Source organism: Hypomesus nipponensis, chromosome 12, assembly GCF_054491055.1.
Source record: "Hypomesus nipponensis isolate SF chromosome 12, ASM5449105v1, whole genome shotgun sequence".
NCBI classification, from domain to species: Eukaryota; Metazoa; Chordata; class Actinopteri; order Osmeriformes; family Osmeridae; genus Hypomesus; species Hypomesus nipponensis.
This window is the reverse complement of record NC_140372.1, coordinates 14137691-14154987: the sequence shown is the minus strand read 5'-3', so window position 1 is coordinate 14154987 and position 17297 is coordinate 14137691. Positions and strand designations below refer to the sequence as shown.

At 45.3% G+C, this 17297-nt stretch overlaps 1 protein-coding gene across 5 annotated transcripts in view; it reads right to left on the bottom strand.

The window, feature by feature from the left end:
• LOC146261635 (collagen alpha-1(XVIII) chain-like) overlaps nt 1-15181 on the bottom strand; it is a 38684-nt gene extending 23503 nt beyond the window's left edge. For 2 of the 5 annotated variants that reach the window (XM_084667585.1, XM_084667586.1), the window contains exon 1: nt 2756-4083. In XM_084667585.1, the coding sequence (XP_084523711.1) occupies nt 2756-3701 (946 nt within the window). In that variant the 5' untranslated portion in view covers nt 3702-4083. Of the gene's footprint in view, nt 1-2755; nt 4084-14931 lie in introns of those variants that run through there. The other 3 variants (XM_084667590.1, XM_084667587.1, XM_084667588.1) reach the window with 3 other exon arrangements.
• Between the last annotated feature and the right edge of the window lie 2116 nt (nt 15182-17297).

Here is a 17297-nt window from a genome sequence, read left to right as displayed (position 1 = left end):
ATGTCTCTCTGCCTAACACACCATGCCTGCACGGTGTTACGTTACATTGTGTTCATTTAGAAGACGCTTTTTTCAAGGCAATGTACAAATAGTGCATGAATAAAATACAGTAGAAGATCAAGGATCAGAAATGGTTAGTTCTACAGTCTTTTGGTGGTCAGAGTCACGAAACAGACTGTGTTTCCCTGCCACTTCACAGAGTAACCACAACTCAGCTACCAGGCATAGTAGACTATAAATGATATGACAGTGCTACATGACATCTCAGTAACGTAAGTATCTCGATCACAGTAGGAAGCAAATCAGTCAGTTGCATTTGTGGGTGACACCACGTGACAGCCTGTCATCCTGCTACAGACAGCCAGACAGCTGTGTTGTATGCGATGCTGAGAGGCCTCACTCAGACCAGGAATTCCATGACTCCCACCCAGTAGAGAACCCAGATGAACCTATCCTGGCGCACCATGGTTAACTCCTCTTCCACACAATGCTCTCTCTCACTTCCCTGTTCTCTCCGTCTGTCTCTCTCTCTCTCTCTCTCTCTCTCTCTCTCTCTCTCTCTCTCTCTCTCTCTCTCTGTCTCTCTCTCTCTCTCTCTCTCTCTCTCTCTCTCTCTCTCTCTCTCTCTGTCTCTCTCTCTCTCTCTCTCTCTCTCTGTCTCTCTCTCTCTCCCTTTCGTCTCTCCCACATCCATGTCCTTTTCTATCCCCACAACCCTCCCTTCTCTCTTTCCACCTCCCCCCTTTATGTCTTTCTCTGTTCATCTTCACATGACCAACTGGTGATTTAACTGCCTTACATTCTCTTTTAATAGTTTCCATGGCCGCAAACACAGAACAGTGGGCGTGACCTCCGACCCTTGGGGAAGATTCTGAGCAGGCCTGTCTGGACACCAATCTGATGGTTCCTTGTTCTGGCGGGGGCATGCAATGACACCCTCGTTCTTTTTCCCTGGCAGAAGGGCACAATTGCCACACTCTTCCTCCAGAGCACATCTCCCCCTGCCTCTCAAGCATGTCCTACCAGCACCCTGCCCCCCCTCAACCTCAAGACCCCCCACCCTGGACAGGATGAGACGGGGGTATTGTTCCCCTGGAGACGGTCCAGCCATCTCCCAGTCTGTCGCTGCTGATCCTCCTGTCTGATTGAGGCCCACACAGAGACCAGGACCTCTAGAGATGCATGTGGGCTTCCTAAGATAGCCTGGGGATGGCCATGTGACTGAGAGTCTGGAAGCCTGGGAGGGTGCGTGAGTGAACTTTAGCGTGTGTGCTTCTGCATCTGTACGGTCGTCTGTAACTCTGGCCATGTGCAGGACCTGCCACAGTAGGGAATGGAGTGCTGACAGACTTACAGTGTTCCATAAACACACTAGAACATATGGAGAAGTGATGTCAACGGGACCTGGAAACACACACACACTCACAAACAGGCATTCAAACACACACACACACACACACACATCCTGTAGCTCAATGAGCTTCATTAAAGGATCTAGCCGACAGGATCTTTGTTTCAAGATTGTGCTCTCTTTTGTCCCTTTTGTCCCTTTCATTTTCCCGTACAATCTTTCTGTCCATCAAATACACACACACATGCACACAGACACAGCTAAGGATGACAACATTCAGCTCAACACTTACATCCTCCAAAATTTGACTCTATAAATATGTTCAAGAAGGGTATATGTTAAAGCTAAAAGGTTATCTAAACAAGCACCCTATTTGGTGACTGTCTGTACAGTCTAAGAAGATCCTTAAAGCACAACACATCATAAACTATGTGAAACTAACGAGACTCATTGGGATAAGTAGACATTTGGATAAATATAGCAAGTTTTATACATATACTTTCCTGTGTGGAAATGTGTGTGTGTGCTCAGAAACGCTTGTTTTACGGGGATGTGTGTGTATGAGAGAGAGAGAGTGCATGTGCATATCTTTGTTGGTGTGTAAGTAACAGTGTCTCCTCCCTGCTTGACACCAGACCTAAACTTATAGAATTCTGAACATCGCAAATAATATTCTTCTGCGTCGGTCTTTAAAGGAATACCCCTGCAATTAAATCCCCCAAAGACCTAAATCATAAATAAAAAAGTTAGTTATTTTCACCTTGCATGTTATTCTATTTTAGCCTGGCTGCTAGCCCAACTTCTGGGGTCGCTAGTTTTGGGAAAAAGTATGTCCGAACAGGAGCTGTTCAGACCAATCAAATGGTCAGGGCGGCCTTTATATAATGATGGACAGATGATCAACAGTAACGTAATCAACCACGTCACCAAAGAGCACTTGGGTTGAATTTGTTTTCAACAAACAACATACTACGTTGCTCTGATTGGTTGTAGGTATATCCAATTGAGCAAAGAGGCATTTGTTTTACGAGTTCGGTGGTAACAGGTAATGGTAACAGTCTACATCACTGAGCACGTGCAATGTAGCAATCGCAATGTCATGACAACGGCACAAGCGACACGTGGCGACAGGCTTCAGCTCATACGTGGTTTGGACAAATAGCAAGAACGGACATTGCGGTGGCTAGGCCACAACAGTGAGCTACTGCAAACGCACACGTACCAACACACATGCTCAGAATCACAGTCACACAGTCACTATTATACACAGCAGGTACAGAGACACACACATGTACATGAACACAAGCAACACAACAGATCGCACACAGACTGCACACATGAGACCCGCGGGTTGAGAATGTATCTCGGGGGGTGACGGATGCATTCTAACCCGCGCCCGTTTACCTTTGCGGTTACTAACGGAAACGCACGTCGGACAGCGCTGCTCCTGATCCTGCTCGGGGAGGAAGTGACACGCCACAGGAAGTCGACCCTCATCCAGGACCGCCCAGCAACTGTCTTGGAGGATGTGGCAGAAGCTACGGCAGGGTAGGAGAGGGTGAGGGGCCGTCTGGGGTGGAGCTGCCTGGCGAGGGGGTACCTGGCGGGGCAGCTTGCCAGGAGGAGGACACTGAGGGGCGAGGAGGAGGCAGAGGAACCACTCAGCCCCATGGTGACACCCGGCTTGCGCTAGCCACGCCCACTTGCGAGCGACAGCCGCCACCTCGTCTATGGAGGTGTGGTTGAGAAAGTTGGGCAGAGCGAAAGACTTTCCCTTCTTGCCAGAGCAGATTGGCCAATCAGAGGGCACGGGGAGGCATTGCGGGTGAACCAACGAGTCAGACTCCTCCCGCTCTTGGATTTGTGAACCCGCCCTCTCTGTTATATTTGTGGGGAGGATCGAGCTGTCTTCCTCAGAATCTATGCTGATCCCTGACTCTGAACTAGACCCAAAACTAGGCACCACTCTGGACACAGATCCTGAAACGAATAAACCCGTCTCTGATCCCACACCCGATCCCGTCCCAGCCTGCTCAGTTGTGCTAGAATTACCCGAATCCTGCCTGCTTCCTGGTGTGGTCGGGTCCGTTCCTCCGAGTCGTTCGTCAGCACCCACTGGTTCTGGGTTCTCATCCCATGCCTGCACAAACTTACTGATGCCGCTGGCCACGTTGATGATCTCAGCCCCGACTCCCGCCAGGTTCTCATCTTCTCCTCTTCCTCCAGCCTCTGGCTCTTCTGTGGGTACCTGAGTTGGCCCCGGATTCTGGGACCAGAACCAGGCCTCCAGGTGGACAGGGCTGAGAACCAGCAGGAATAGCAGAGCCAGCCTGGCGTGGTTCCGAGACATCCTGGAGGCTTCAACCACCAGTTACTTCTCCTTGTTTCTCCTCTGGGTCACTGGGAGCACAGTCCGTGATGATGGTACGCCAAATATAGTCCGGAATAGTCCCAGAACTGATGTGTGTTCTCTAAGCAGTAGTTACCAAGCCCTCCTTCTATTCGGCTGATCGACAATTAAATCCAGTCGGTCTGCTAGGCATTAGTTGACCCCCACACACTCCGTTTCTCACCCTCCTCCTCCTAGATATGCTCCGGTGGACAGACTCTCTCATTTGGCCCTCTGCACAATCTCTCTCTCTCTCTCTTTCCATCCCTCTCTCTCTTCCTTCTACTTCACACACACACACACACACACACACACAAGCACACACACTAGAGGCAGAGCTGTTCCGAATAAGAACCTTTCATTGGTTAATCTAAATCTCTTTCTGACAGTGGCTCCTCCCTCACATAATTTAGTGAGTGTGTCCCCTCAGAGAACACACACACACAAGTTTGCATTGCTATTCTTGCGGGAACTTAAAATTCAGTTTCATTCAAAATCTTGTTTTCCCTAACCCCAACCTGAAACTTGACCTTAACCCTTGACTCTGACCTGTGAGAGAATGATTCGCAAAGAGACCCATCGTCAGCCGGCTTTAAAGGCAAACTTCCGAAAGTCTCCACAGATACAACCAAGAGGAACTCAGAGTGGATCAAGTTGCCACACAAGTAAACACATGTAACACCACTTGGAGTTAGCTTATGAATGATGACCAAAGGAGAAAACAAATGAGAGAAATGGGTCAGAAAGAGGAGAGAGAGCCAAAAGAGGGAGAGGAAAAGAGTAACAGGAGAAACAGATAGGAGGGAGAGAACAGGAGGGTACTGGTGAAAGGAAAGAAAGAGATAAAAGAGAGAGAGAGAGAGAGAGAGGGGGGGAGAAAATGATAGACAGAACAGGAGAGAGAGAGAGAGCAAGGGAGAGAGAGCAAAAGAGAGAGGGGGAAAGAACAACAGGAGGAAGGTGAGACCAGCGGAGAGTGGATAACAAGAACAGGGAAGGCAGACGATGGATACAACAGAAGGCAAAGTGGACAGAGCAGAGAGAGAGAAAGAAGGGGGAGAGAAAAGGGACTTCAGAGCACTAATGTAAGGACAGAGGGAGGCCCCTAACCGAGCACATCTCCACCAGACATGTCTAAGACAGGCCAGGGAGAATGTCTGATTGATGACGAGGGAAAGAGGGAAGGGGACCGTGCGAGGGATGGAGGGGTGAAAGGGATGGGAGAAGGGAGGCCCACGAACGGGGGTTAAGTTGTTACACACCTCCCCCCCCACCTCCCCCCACCTCTAGTATGAAGAACGAGGAAGAGGGGTTGTTCCTAGTTGGGTGATCCTGGTCTCAGCCTGACACTCACGGCACATATGAAACTGCTGGAGCGAAAGGTTGGGCAGAACAAGAGATGATGAGCGAAGGAGAGCAGCTGAGAGAACAAACACACACACACACACACACACACAAACACACACACAGTGGGCGTAACAGATTGGATAGCTGTCTTTAAGCCTCTTGTTCCCATGGGGTTCCCTGTTGCCTCATAGGAGGAAGAACCTCCTTAATTACCCAGCAGCCTCTCTCCTCCACCCTCCTCCGCTCAGAGCCAGGGCCCTGGTTCCCACCGCCTGGCTCAGCTCTCCTGATGCCCACGCACCCTCCTGCCCCCATCTCCGCCCGCCTGCCACCGGCTCAACCCCTCCAGCTGCTGTACATTCCTGCACAGCCGTCTCCCTGCGCGCGCGCACACACACACAACCGTGTGGGTTGTTCACGCACAAAACAGCACGTCCCTCACACCTCCACAGGCTGACCCAAGAACGCACCCTGGGAAGTGGTGAAGGTTCAGTATGATAATCCTACCGCCGTCCAGCTTGAAATGTTGATGTTCCCGCCTCCTCTCTTATACCCTACTCTCTTTCTCCTCCATTCCTCTCCTCTACCACCTTCTCTCATTTGTCTCTCTGTACCCCTGAGGGCTAGGAATGGTAAACAACAACCAGACCAGCCAGACCAAACCAGAGCTAGACAGGTGACCTGGCCGGGGCCAGGCAGCATACATCAACAAACCTGCTCCCCATGTGCCAGTGCTAGATGCAGTGGGTATTTGTGTGTGTGCTTCTAAAGTATGTGTGTGCGGGGAGGATGTCCTTTGGTGCACAAACTGATGGTACACACACACTATCTCTCTTTCTTTCTCACACACACAAACAAACGCACACACAGCAATCAGTAATTGTATAGCCTGTGAACTCCAATCTGGGGCCATGCAAAGCCATCGTGAGAACACATAGCTAACGCACAAAGTATGTGACAAAGTGTGTGGGGGGTAGAGAATGATGTTAAGTAAGTAGCAGCATGAGTAATTCCTTGTATCTGGGAGTGTGTGTCCCAATCTAACCAGTAGTGGGTGGTCTACCTACTGGACATCATAACTGTCAGGACGGATGGGTCAGATGGCTGAGCGGTTAGGGAGTCGGGCTATAAATCAGAAGGTTGTTGGTTCGATTCCGGCCGCACCATATGATGTTGTGTTCTTGGGCAAGGGACTTCACCCTAATTTGCCTCGGGGAGAATGCTCTGTACTTACTGTAAGCTGTAAACTCTGGTTAAGAGCGTCTGCTAAATGACTAAAATGTAAATAAAAATAAAATAAAAATCTGCTTATAATACAATACAATACTGTGTGATTACAAAGGATGTAAAGGTCCTCCCATTCTTAACAGCTTTCACCCCACTCCGTACACAGGGTTAAAAAATGGTAATATGTGCCCAAAATGTAGCACTTGTCACTATCTCTCTACCTATATCTCTTTCTCCATAGCACTCTCTCTCGCTCCGTCTCTCCTCTCTCATTACCTGTCTCTAGTTATTTTCCTAACTCTCGCTCACAGACACACACACACACATCTTCGGTTGCTGGCAGTGCAGGAGACCAGTAGACTTTGTTTGCCAGATGATTAGTTCAGGTTTGAGGAGAAATTTAGAGAGAGACACCATGACAGGACCCCACAATGATAACTCCACACAGCTGTGTGAAGATACCCCCCCCCCCACACACACACACACACACACACACTGTGGTTGTTTCTTGTCACAGTGACAGTGTGTCATGAAGTATGTGACAGTAGCATGCCATCCAGTGGTGAGTACAAGACATTAAAATAGTACAGTACAGTAGAGTAAAGTACAGTAGACCAACTTAGCTACAGTGCTGTAACAGGTATGCGCTACAAAATTCTTGTTTGCCCATAGGCAGAGCTTGAGGTGGTCCATTGGATTGACTTTCAAATGACTATTAAAATATTTTGTGCCACAATATTTGAAAAAATGCATTAAAAGAAAACTGACAAGCAAATGTGCTGCAATACATCCGCCCACCAGAGGAGGGACCCTTGGTCTCTGAATATTATATATTTACAAAAGAGTAAGTATACATTGGCCGTAAGTGGTAAATACAGGGTTAGGAATTTAAAAAATCATTTTGGAGATAGTAGGCAGAACATTTGACCATCTCTATAGCCAGTTACACTTCATTAACAAAATGATGCCATCTGCTGTCCAGTTATGACATGAAGTGTCTCTCTAATATCAAATATACAAGAGCCTTTATTAGATTTTTTTTTTTTTTTCACATACGGTCAGAGCCCTGTAGAAAAGGTATTTGACAAATAGGAATCAGGTAGAGCATACAATGTAGGAGCTAGAGACTGGAATGGAACCAGGCCAAAGTCTCCAAAAGATTTATCTGTGTCCCCTTGACTACAGCCTCAGCAGACTTTGTCAACCAGGCCCGTTCAGAGGAACAGCAACCACATAGACAAAGGCATTAAAGACTAGGGCTAGATAGACTTGGCAGAGGTGGAAATGCACATTGCAGAGACTTTCATCCAAAACATTCAAATAGTACAGCTGAAGATCAAGGATATTGAGAGACTTGTTGCTCTTGTTGGTTAGTTAGTTGTCAGTTAACTCAGTTACTTAGTTGTAACTGACGTACATTTTTTGTACTCGCTGTGAAATATATTAGTTTATTGTTGCTTGCTTTTCTACAGGTACACTCTTGCACTTTTGAGGTTCATGTTGTTTAACTGTAACTTGTTTAACTACATGCTCTTTTGGTTCTTCCCTTTGGGACTCATTTGTTTTTTCACAATGTATGCTTCATGTTTGGGGCTATCTCGTTGTTATGATCAGTGACCTATGCACTTTTGTAAAGCTCTCTCTGGGAAGTCGCTTTGGATAAAAGCGTCTGCTAAATGCATACATGTAAATGTAAAAGTGCAGAGCTCTACCAGTATTGCAGTGGTCAGAGTCAAAGAACGGTCTGTATTCACCAGCCACAGTGTCAATCAACCAGAGCTATGCTACCAGGCAGGGTGAAGAATATTCATATTTTGTGGCAATCTCTTAGTCGAGGCGGAGCTTGAAAAGGAGTTAGAAGGTGGGGATGGAGAACTGAAAATAGAAAGATTAAAGAAAAATGACCCTCCATGATGCTCCTATCACACCCTGCTACCCCTCCCCAACCCAACTTCGGCATTCCCAAGTGGGATGTTGGCAGGAAGAGAGGCATAGCATTGTGAAAGCAGAGAATGTGAGACGCCAAACATTTGTTTTTATATGAAAGCACCATTCACTGAGGAATACAAGACCACATATGGAGTAGAACACAGAAGAAAAGTAGTTCTAGTCCATCAGGCCCCAATCTGAGACCCCACCAATGTTGAAGCCCTATCAGGTGGTCCTATCACTCCCAGTCCCCAGAGACAGAGGGATTGTGTTTCCTTCTTCCCTGTTTTGTCCTGTTCATCTCCTCTTTCAGCAAGAGTCTCAAAGGAAAACCAGAGGGGGAGAGAGAGGAAGAGGGGTAGAGGGTTAAGGGAGGAGGAGATACATTGTTATCCAGCACAGGGAGGGAGGGAGGGAGGGAGGGAGAGAGAGAGAGAGAGAGAGAGAGAGAGAGAGAGAGAGAGAGAGAGGCTGTAAACCTGCAGACTTCAATACCAGTCTGACATTCCTGAACAGGAGAGGCCCACACCCTGCAGCCTGGATACCACACAGACACACACGCACATACATGCGCACACATGCACACGCACACACGTACATACATACACACACACATGCACACGCACGCACACACACAGACATACACACGCACAAAGATGTGCACACACGCACATACACACACATACACACACACACACACACACACACACACATACATACATACATACATGCATACACACACACACACACGTACAGACAAGCGCACACATGCACGGACATTGCAGAGTCAGGAAAAGTGAACAGGAAAAAACAACTACGACTAGGTCACAGTCATTCTCACGCACTCCTTCTATAAGCTATAAGGTACAATATGTGACCTGTACAGTGAGACCACAGAGAGAGCTGTCATATGAACTCGTGTCATGTCCTCGAGCCCACCTAACTAAACACAGCTGTCACAGCTGGTCATACACTGTAAAACCCTCAGGGTGGCTCTGACCTGGGTTGAAACACATCACCTACACAAATCAACCACCCACACACAAACACACTCCCATACACACTCACAACTCTCAGTTCACATACAATACACACTGAAAATCGACATAACATATACACACCCATCGCCCCAGGACAATCACACATACGTAATAAACACACATGACAACAGGAACGGCATCGTCAGACTATGACACACATACACACTTAAAATGTCATATGTCAAACCAAATGATCCCATTAGGATTGAAGTGGGGATCATATCAATGAGTTGCAGGATCCAAATGCAACCCAATATTTCTGGGGTAGTGACCATTCCTTTAGGCTGGAGGGGGAGCCATGATTTGTGTTTGACCTCCGTGGGGAAAAGAGGAAGTTAACCTAAACTTCCTCTCATGTCCCTCTATCTCCAATCCACTTTCTCACACGTACACTCTCACATGAACCCACTCACATGCATGCACATACACTTGACCTTCTAATGCGAGGTGCCACACAATTCCCCCCTCCCCCTACGCCCCAACATCCTGACATGGAACATTGAGATGGTATCTCCCATGAGATCATACCCCTCTGGGGGTCATAGATAGTTCGGCCGTTTTTCATCTATTGTTTCCAGAAGGAATCCCTCCCTTTGTGAAACTGGTTTGCTGCTGGTTTGCTGCTGCAGATTAGGAGCAAGGGTAGACCACTGGACAGAGATGACCATCTTTTAATCGTTCCTAGACATCCATCTACTGTATTTTAGATCATATTTGTCCAGTGAAGTTCTCCATGGAGAGGGCTTCTTTAGTTCTGGTCCAGCATAAACCTTTACTCAGTGTCTGGGAAAACAGTCCACAGTTTAGGTTGGAAAAAACATGATCAAACCCCACATGTCTTCATAGTAGCATGGAAGGGGCTGAGTCCTACTGTTGAGGAGAAGTGCAGATGAGGTAGGCTACAGGTGTTGCAGGCCCCCACATTCACCCTCAGCTCCCGCTCTGAGATAGCAGCCCAGCTGGGACAACACTGCATACCAGCGCATCCCAGAACACCTACTGACACACACGCTCCGATGGGAGGAACGATAGGACACACACAAGGTTGAGGATGATGATGAGGAAGAGGAGGAGGAAGAGAAGGAGGAAGAAAAGGAAGAGGAGGAGCCTTTCATTAGCCTATTCATTCCACAGAGCTGGGCCATTTATATGTTATTCATTTAGCACGCGGTTTTATCCAACGCAACATACAAACAGCATATCATAAGTACAGCAGAAAATCAAGAACCAGAATTGCCCAGTTTTAAATGTATTTCAGTAGAAAGTGCTGAACGGTCGATATTTGACCAAGCACAGTGCAAAAACAACCAAATCAACTACAAAATGGCACAATCCTGATCATAGAAAAGTCCTTCAATAACAAAAGCATCATATCTCAAGTGAAGCATCATAAAATATTTTGTAAATGCAGACCTTTTAGAGCAGAATGATGAATACCCTTTGCAAAAGTCGTTCCGGAGTATTGCATCAGTCAAAAAATGCATAATGAAGAGGAAAAAAACATATATAAGTCGCACTGGACTATAAGTCGCATTTATTTAGACATTTATTTGACAAAATCCAAGACCAAGAACAGACATTTCTTGTGGAAAGGCAAGTTATTCAATTACCGAATAGCACACAGAACAACAGGCTCAATAGATGTCCAGTATTCAGCTACACAATAGCATAAAGAACATACCTAGGAGGCTAAATAGGCTAAATAAGCATAACAAGCCAGCGAGTCCAACAAGAAAGTTACCGGTAAACTAGTTCACCAAGCTCCCAATCTCATTCCACATCACTGAATCCGTTGAATTATATGTATTTTGCTAAATAAAACACACCTGACTATAAGTCGCAGGACCAGCCAAACTATGAAAAAAAGTTTGACTTATAGTCCGGAAAATACGGTATTGTGTTTGTTTTGTCTAGTATACCTATGTGTATAGAGGTATAAGATGATCAAAGGTTGATTAGTGAGTTGAACTATGGTGACCTGAGAGACGCTAGAGAAGAGGGTTCTCTGTCACCACCTAAGCCCTTTACAGGCGGGTAACCAAAGTGATTACTCAAGAACACTGGTATTATACATGGTAACCTTGGTAACTGCCATCCTCTAAGATTGTTAAGAGGAAGTAAGGAGGAGGAAGGAGGGGAGGGTAAAAGGTGTGTGTGTGCCGGGGGGAGGGGGGGTGGACAGAAGTAGGACAAAAAGGAGGATTGAAACATCACTTGTTCTTAGAGCATCAATAAAACCTTCATGATGGAGACCTGAGAGGAAACTTCAAGAACGGAAGACTGAATTCTGTTCCTTGCTAACAAAGGAAACTAGCTTGAAGGCCAGTTATTGGTGAGTGGGTTTGTCCCTGTCATTGAACCTGAGGTAAACATTTAGGGTCGTCAGATACCCGCCAAACCTGCTTGATGAAGGTCAGAGGCTTAAGCCCTCTCATTTGACCTCGACACACCCAGGCTCATCGTTAAAGGTGCCATTTAGCTAAATTGGCTTCAGTTCCTGGACAGGACCATTGTGATTACAGTGCTGCAGTAATACTTTGAGCTGATACTACAGTAGCAACAAACTACAAAAGCTTCAAATATAGATAACACTAATCTAAATAGACATTTATAAACACAGCATTCACAGGCAATGTGGTGAAGAGGAAATTCAAGTTGAAAACCGATCACATAAACGTTGTTCTCAAGATGTTGAAAGTGAAATCCAAACCATTGTCAGATCAATCAGAAACGGATACAAAAGCTAGACTTTTGGTCTATGGTGAGGAACTAGCAGGCTATTAACAGACCAGCTAACTTGCTAACCACATGGTACACAGTATACTACCTTTTCTCTCGATTCTGAACCAAGCCAGACATGTTCACTCTCACACACAACCAAATGCACATGCACACGCGTATGCAGTGCACATGATCTCCCCGCCAAGCCCCACAGGGATGGATTCCTCATCAGAGATTAAGTACAGCCCGTGGCTTCACAGACACAAAATAATGAGCAACAGACGTCTGTCACTCAGAAGCCAAGTTCCAACCTTCTGTACCTACTAGCCCTGTACACATGACAAAATGTTGCTATGTAAACTTTGTAACAATAAACACTGATCAAACCATCCATTAAACTCACTCTCACTTCCTCAATCTCAACCCTAACATTAAACCGGTAACCTGTTGAATATTAACAGACTTCTGTTGGTGATTAGTAGATATTTGCTGCAGCGTCTGAGTGACACAGAGACATGAGATTACTTCTGATCATCATAACACATTCAGCTGTGTGATTGTAACTGTTATGGAGGATCTTGCCCTTACAGGTATATTCAGCAGCTGTGCATAAATGCAGGAATCCAGATGCTGTTGAGAGGTTATGGAATAAACTGCCACTGTGACAGCATGGCTCCCATGTAATCATCCTATCAGATGCAGGGCTACACAGCAGTAGATAGTTCCTCTGCAATCGATGACATCCTGTATAAACTTCAGCTAAAACAGCAGTGGACACTTATAACTGCTAACAGATCCTTCTAGAAATAGACATTCTACTCGATTGTTCGATCAAATCATTCGAGTAGAGGCTGAACTACCAGTTTTTTTTTATTTTTACCCGACACAAAGTTGTAGTAGTATCGTAACCATCATGTAAATGGTGATAGATAACAATGTTGTAATTATGTAACAATACAGAAACTAATTTAAATGCTTTTATAAGTTGCAATATTTATAAGTGAAAATACATCATATTATTTAATATGTTAGAATGTTCTGCTGTAAGGTTAGAATTGTGTAACTGATCTGCCATCTGCCATACAGACACTTGGCAAAGTGTCCTCCAAAATGATTACAGACTTGGTAAATTCTTGATTGTGATGGCAGAGTTGCAACACCTCTGGCTTTGTCAATTTAGCTGGGTGTCGCATGTCTGACAGTGATGGGGAACAAGTGTGTAACTGGTTGAAAAGTTGTGTTTATCACTTACTGTCTCAATATACATTTTTATATTGAAAGCAGAAACTGTAAAAAGGCCTCTCTTCTGCTGCACGAGAAGATGGCTTCAACTACTGAAATCGGTGAATTCATCCTCTCTTTTTCTGTTTGTTAGACTGAAATGGCTACTATAGTAGTGTACAATGAATGTAGTGTACACAAATGATGATACATTACATTTTATCCCGCCTCCACTGACATAGAAAAAGACAAGCATTCAGACAGTCAGGCAGACGTTCAGAAGAGACTGACCTACTGTACACAGACAGACAGACATACTGTACACAGACAGACAGACATACTGTACACAGACAGACAGACACCGACAAACTGTACACTGACAGACAGACAGCCAGCCAGACAGACAGTCATCCAGGAAGACAGACAGACAGACACACACACACACACACACACACAGACGAATACACACATGGACACACACAGATACAGACAGGCATACTCATGTACACACATCTCCTCCCCCAAGCACAGAGACAAAAGAAGCAGTGATCTTGAGCCCTTGTACTGTACTTGAGTGTGAAGCAGAAGGGCCGGGGGACAATGTGGCCAGTGACACCCTGGCCGGGTCAACAAGACATGGAAACAAAGCCTGATGAAGTCAGGGGGAGAGGAGATGAAGTGCTGCCTGTTTCCTGGGAAAAGAACCGTCCAAGCTTGGAGAGGGGAAATACTGAGCACACCGCAAATCACTGCCCTGAAGCAAAGTAACACAACTGTGAAATACGTGCACACATGCACGCACACACACATATACATACATACACACACACACACACACACAAGAAGACACGCACGCACACAACACCGGCATGCTTGCACTTTCAAATACCCTTTTGACAACCCAGGAAAATAGCTGCTCACAACTCTGCAGCTGATTGATTTCAGAGTGAAACAAGTGACATTTAACACTGAGAGCACAATCATTTGTAGAGAATCAAAAGACCATTAAAGTCTTGTTGGTTTTCTTGAATAATATCACATTGTCTAACAAAATTGAATCAAGGTATGAGACAAGATACGACATAGGTTGAGCAGCAAAAAAATATGCAGTACCATCTGTACTTTTTATCTGGTAAGATACATTTTTTGTAACTAGTCATCGCTTGTGTCTGACGAGGGTGCAGGAGGGATTTCTGTGAGTCAGAGCATTGATGAGAGCTGGCTATTCACAGTTCCGTTACAACAAGTCCAGGCATTGAGCAAAACTACCAACCTCATTCCACAATCCCACAGCAATGGATTAAATGTCTATCAAACCTCTTTATAACCTTTAGGATGTCAATTTCTCTGCATATTTATGATTAAGAAGCAAATAACCCATAAATAGTTAATTTCTGGTCTGAAAGGGTTTTGTGGAACCTTAAGAACATGAAATTAATGAATTTAAAGAATACCTCAAGAAAGTTATATCGTCCCACATTCTATTTAACAGGTCTAATATGGGGCTTTTAACTTGCAATAGCAGACAAGCAATAGCAGACAGTTCCAATCCACCCAAACCCGTTATGATTTGATATAATATGATTTTAACACAAAAAGATATGATGGAATCAGTCAATGATTGCTTCCAGTTCAGTACAGATGTAATGATGTTTTTGCGACTTTCCATTAGTTGGAAAGTCCAAAGGGAATTCACGTAACTTTACCTGGCCTCTGGGATTGCGTCCCGGTGACAACCAGAAAGATGAAGCAGGTACACAATCCGAACCGCGACCACCTGCCCACTCCTTGCATCTTTCCTTTCTCGTCTACCTCTTCCAATTACCTTCCGAAATTCCCTCTCTGATAACTTCAGAAGCTTTGTGTGGGTTGCATGTGAATGTCCTGTCCGATAACAGCCTACCACAGTTTCTCTAAACCGACGGAGAGGAGAGGTTGCCCCGCCACGCACCTTCAGGTACAGCGTTAATAAAATAGACTGTATGACAAGCGGTAGGAGAAAATCCGCTTCAAGTGTGGAAACCCCCGGGTCCTAAAGAGCTGCAGGATAATTCCGAGAGCCTAAACAGCCGCCCATCTTTTGATTGACAGATCCAATCTACACTTGGCATTCGACTGTTCTCCCATTCCCAAGGACAATTCACATTCTTTTCGAACAGGTGCAAGATACTATTTTGCAAATGAGATCTGTAATTATGTTGATTTCACTTTTTGGAAAATGTATTGTTTGTCTTGGTTTGCCTTGTCTACATCAACAGTGCAATAAGAGTCATGGGGAAGCTGCATTTGAGGCACGCTTAAATGTGCATTATCAGCAATGCACCCAATTGGAGTTATTAGGCTTATACCATACCCCATGTCCAGGCATGTTGGCCTGGTATGACAGCATCTGCCTATGACCTGTTTTCCCTCCTTTGTTACACTCAGAAAGTGAGAGACATCCATCAAGTAATAGCATTTAAATTGTATAGTCTTTTGTACAATGCATGTCACAACAAGCTTTACATTGTTCCACGGATCAATCAACTTCAACCCAAAGAAAAGACTAGAATGATATTTCCTTGGTGGTACAGTACGTTACTGGGCATGCTCAGTAAACTTAAGTTAGTTGAAGTGAATTCAAAGTTGGTGCGGCACAGTGACATTGTGATGCAGGTTTACGTGTGGGGTGTTGCACAACCAACAGGTTGCTGACCAACAAATGGTCATTGTAGTTCATTGTCACTAGAGGGCAATGTGTTCTATTGTTAAGTTTACCTTTATTTTAGCAGGCAAATCAATTAAGAACACAGTTTGACTTTCAATGATGGTCTGGATGAAAATGAAGCAAATAAATACAATGGAGGACAGATCAAAGCTAAAACTCAGTGGACAAACAGCATACACAGTCGGACCCAGTACAAAATGAGAAGAAACACAGAAGATACAAAGTCACAAACCCGACTGGATCAGAACAAGTCTCCAAACAGAGCACACATTGAGATCCAGTATTACAGGTCATTCTGATTCAGAACGATCTGTTAATGTCATCGGTTTACCGAGTCAAGAATAGGGAACTCTGCCAAAGCTTGTCTCCTGGCCCTACAGTAGAAGAAACTCAGCCGAGTCAAACTAAATATGCGTGTCTGGCAGCAGTGGGTCGTTGTCAAGACACGTCTCCTTAGACGTGTGAACCTTACAAACCAAATGAAGAATCCCCCTGACAGAGCTGAGCTGTGGTGGTCGAAGCACACAGCCCTCACTCAGGAATCCATGTCGTCTGAATCCCCATCTCTTCTCTTCTCGACGTCAGTCTTGTCTGCACATGTAAGATAAGTCCATCCTTCACTGAGTTGCACTGTATCTGCCACCGTGCTGCCCCGGGCTGTGTTCTCCAGGCTTAACTGGGGCCCTGTGCTTCCAGAACCTTCCCCCAACATCCAGATTCCATCGATCTCCTCGCTGTCAGGAGCACAGGAAGGCAATTTTGAAGGTGCCACTTACTATGTACACACTACAGGGAACACCTGTGTGGAAGCTGCCTCTCTGGTCTTCAAGGTCTACAGTCAAATCATTGTTATTGATGAAGATTATGGGAGGAATTTTCTTTTTTTATGGTTGAAACGATGCTGGAAAAAGCAGAGCGGTAAGATACATTCAATTAATGCCAGTTGGTACTCTCCATAAAGACATACATCCCAAACACAACCACACGGACACACTAACACACACAGACACACCCCCAAACAGTCAGAGACATACACAGTGAGGAGGTCTTGATTTAGTGCAGAGGGCATGGTGATTATCCTGTGAGTGTGACCTTGATGTGGATGTTTGATATTGAAACACAATCTGAAGAGAGAATCTAACACTCTGCTTTGGAGTTCTATAACTGTCATCAACCTCAGCAGCTGGTGAGACAGGAGAATTCCAGGAGTACCTACTCACCTTGCTAACCCTCCTATTCTCTGGTGAAGGTCAAAGAAAATCTCAATGAAACCAAAATAACGGAACTAAATAACAACACCTAGCGTAAACACATGATGAAAACTAAGTATTTGTACGGTAAAACAGACAAAACATTCAGATTACA